A 2,500-nucleotide genomic window follows, 5' to 3' on the forward strand; every position below is an offset into this window, starting at 1 on the left:
TGCCGTGTGCGCGCTCGCTTAGGGTTCGCGTCGGGGAGGCGAACCACCGCCGCCGCTTACCTCTCCCCTTTCGGGGGTCGGGACGACGGCGGAGGCTGCCGGCCCCCTAAGCTGCTGTGGGTGTGGAGAGGGAAACAGGCAGGCAGAAGGACAGGGAGGGGAGACAGAAGTGGTGGCACCAGCGGCTACTGCTGCTGGTGCTCCTGCTCCTGCCCCCACCCCCCTACCTCCGCACTGACACTGCTCCTGCTGCTCCGAGGACTGAGGGTTCGAGAAATCGTGCTTCCGGAAGGCCCGTCGCCTGAGCGGGGTGAGCGGCACTGAGACCGCAGGCCCCGGCGGCGGGCTCCGTCGTGGGACACCTGGGGCGGACGGGGCTACTCGGTCTCGCTGCGGAGAGGGGTGGGCCGGCAGGGTATCGTGAGCCGCGTGGACGGGGGGGGGTCCGGGGACCGTTGCCCGACGCACGCACTGCACACACACGCTCTGCGGCCCGAGAGGCGAACCCGCGGGCCGGAGGAACCTTCCGCCTGAACACCGGCAAAGAGCCAGCCGACAGGGGCCCTCCGATGGCGGGTCACGGCTGCCAATCGGTCAGTAAACCCGGACACCAAGTCACGTCGACGTGCCTGGTAGTCCTCTGTTTTTGAAAAACTGGTTTCTGAAAATGTGCCGAAGGTCGCCTGTAACTGTTGCCCACGGACATGTTTTGGCGCCCCTGGTATCCCAGGCCCATTGGCGCCCCTGGTATCCCATTTTCAAACACTTAGAAAAATTTCCGGGTAAAAGACCTGTAGCGTGTGGCCGTCCAGGCCTGAGGAAGGGGGCTCCGCTGGCAAGTGAGAGTTCTTTCAGTGTGCCTCCAGGCAGGCATGCAGGCAAGTAGGTAGGTGGCTGGAAGGAGGGGGTGGGGTGGGGTGGGGTGGAGGAAGTGTATTTCATCCAGGCTGGAGGGTCGAGGTCTTCACTCTTGTGGCCGAGAACCAGGCACTGAGAGCGGCTGCAATACCTCCGCAAAGGACAGCCAGAGGAAAAGCCATTTTCCTCTCCAGAGACAAAGTGTTTTCCTCCATGCAGGAAGGGTCCTGATCCAGCCTCGCGCAGCCGAAGACCAGGCACTGAGAGCGGCTGTAATACCTCCGCAAAAGACCGCCAGAGGTAAAGCCATTTTCCTCTCCAGAGGTAAAGCCATTTTCCTCTCCAGAGACAAAGTGTTTTCCTCCATGCATGAAGGGTCCTGATCCAGCCTCGCGCAGCCGAAGACCAGGCACTGAGAGCGGCTGTAATACCTCCGCTCGAGTGCTGGTCAGCCTCAGCCTCAGCCTCAGCCTCAGCCTCAGCCTCAGCCTCAGCCTCAGCCTCAGCCTCAGCCTCAGCCTCAGCGCGTCCCGGCTCGTGTGCTGGACAGCTCCAGCCTCAGCCCTCTATCCCACAGACAGTGAGTCCTGGCTCGGGTGCTGGACCTCTCCAGCCTCAGCCCTCTATCCCAGAGACAGTGAGTCCTTGCTCGTGTGCTGGACCTCTCCAGCCTCAGCCCTCTATCCCACAGACAGGGCGTCCATACTCGGGTGCTGGACAGCTCCAGCCTCAGCCCTCTGTCCCACAGACAGTGAGTCCTTGCTCGGGTGCTGGACCTCTCCAGCCTCAGCCCTCCACCCCACAGACAGTGAGTCCTGGCTCGGGTGCTGGACAGCGCCAGCCTCAGCCCTCCATCCCACAGACAGTGAGTCCTGGCTCGGGTGCTGGGCAGCGCCAGCCTCAGCCCTCTATCCCACAGACAGTGAGTCCTGGCTCGGGTGCTGGACCTCTCCAGCCTCAGCCCTCCATCCCACAGACAGGCTGTCCATGCTCGGGTGCTGGACAGCTCCAGCCTCAGCCCTCTATCCCACAGGCAGTGAGTCCTGGCTCGGGTGCTGGACAGCTCCAGCTTCAGCCCTCTATCGCACAGACAGTGAGTCCTGGCTCGGGTGCTGGACCTCTCCAGCCCCAGCCTCAGCCCTCCATCCCAGAGACAGTGAGTCCTGGCTCGGGTGCTGGACCTCTCCAGCCCCAGCCTCAGCCCTCCATCCCAGAGACAGTGAGTCCTGGCTCGGGTGCTGGACCTCTCCAGCCTCAGCCCTCTATAGCACAGACAGGGCGTCCATGCTCGGGTGCTGGACCTCTCCAGCCTCAGCCCTATATCCCAGAGACAGTGAGTCCTGGCTCGGGTGCTGGACCTCTCCAGCCTCATTCCTCTATAGCACAGACAGGGCGTCCATGCTCGGGTGCTGGACAGCTCCAGCCTCCGCCCTCTATCCCACAGACAGGGCGTCCATGCTCGGGTGCTGGACAGCTCCAGCCTCCGCCCTCTATCCCACAGACAGGGCGTCCATGCTCGGGTGCTGGACCTCTCCAGCCTCAGCCCTCTATCCCACAGACAGGGCGTCCATGCTCGTGTGCTGGACCTCTCCAGCCTCAGCCCTCTATCCCAGAGACAGTGAGTCCTGGCTCGCGTGCTGGA

General features: G+C 63.5%; 1 protein-coding gene across 2 annotated transcripts in view; it reads right to left on the reverse strand.

Annotated features, from left to right (window-relative positions):
* Window positions 1-164: 164 nt before the first annotated feature.
* The window catches only part of LOC117821904, a 3,343-nt gene continuing 1,007 nt past the window's right edge, over window positions 165-2,500 (reverse strand). The window contains exons 1-2 of one of the 2 annotated variants that reach the window (XM_034696475.1): window positions 2,103-2,500; window positions 165-2,039 (exon numbers count right to left, since the gene is read on the reverse strand). The exon at window positions 2,103-2,500 is cut by the window's right edge and continues 1,007 nt beyond it. In XM_034696475.1, coding sequence (XP_034552366.1) covers window positions 1,379-2,039; window positions 2,103-2,230 — 789 coding nt within the window. In that variant the 5' untranslated portion in view covers window positions 2,231-2,500 and the 3' untranslated portion in view covers window positions 165-1,378. The other variant, XM_034696465.1, reaches the window with a different exon arrangement.

This window comes from Notolabrus celidotus, chromosome 1 (genome assembly GCF_009762535.1).
Source record: "Notolabrus celidotus isolate fNotCel1 chromosome 1, fNotCel1.pri, whole genome shotgun sequence".
NCBI lineage: Eukaryota > Metazoa > Chordata > Actinopteri > Labriformes > Labridae > Notolabrus > Notolabrus celidotus.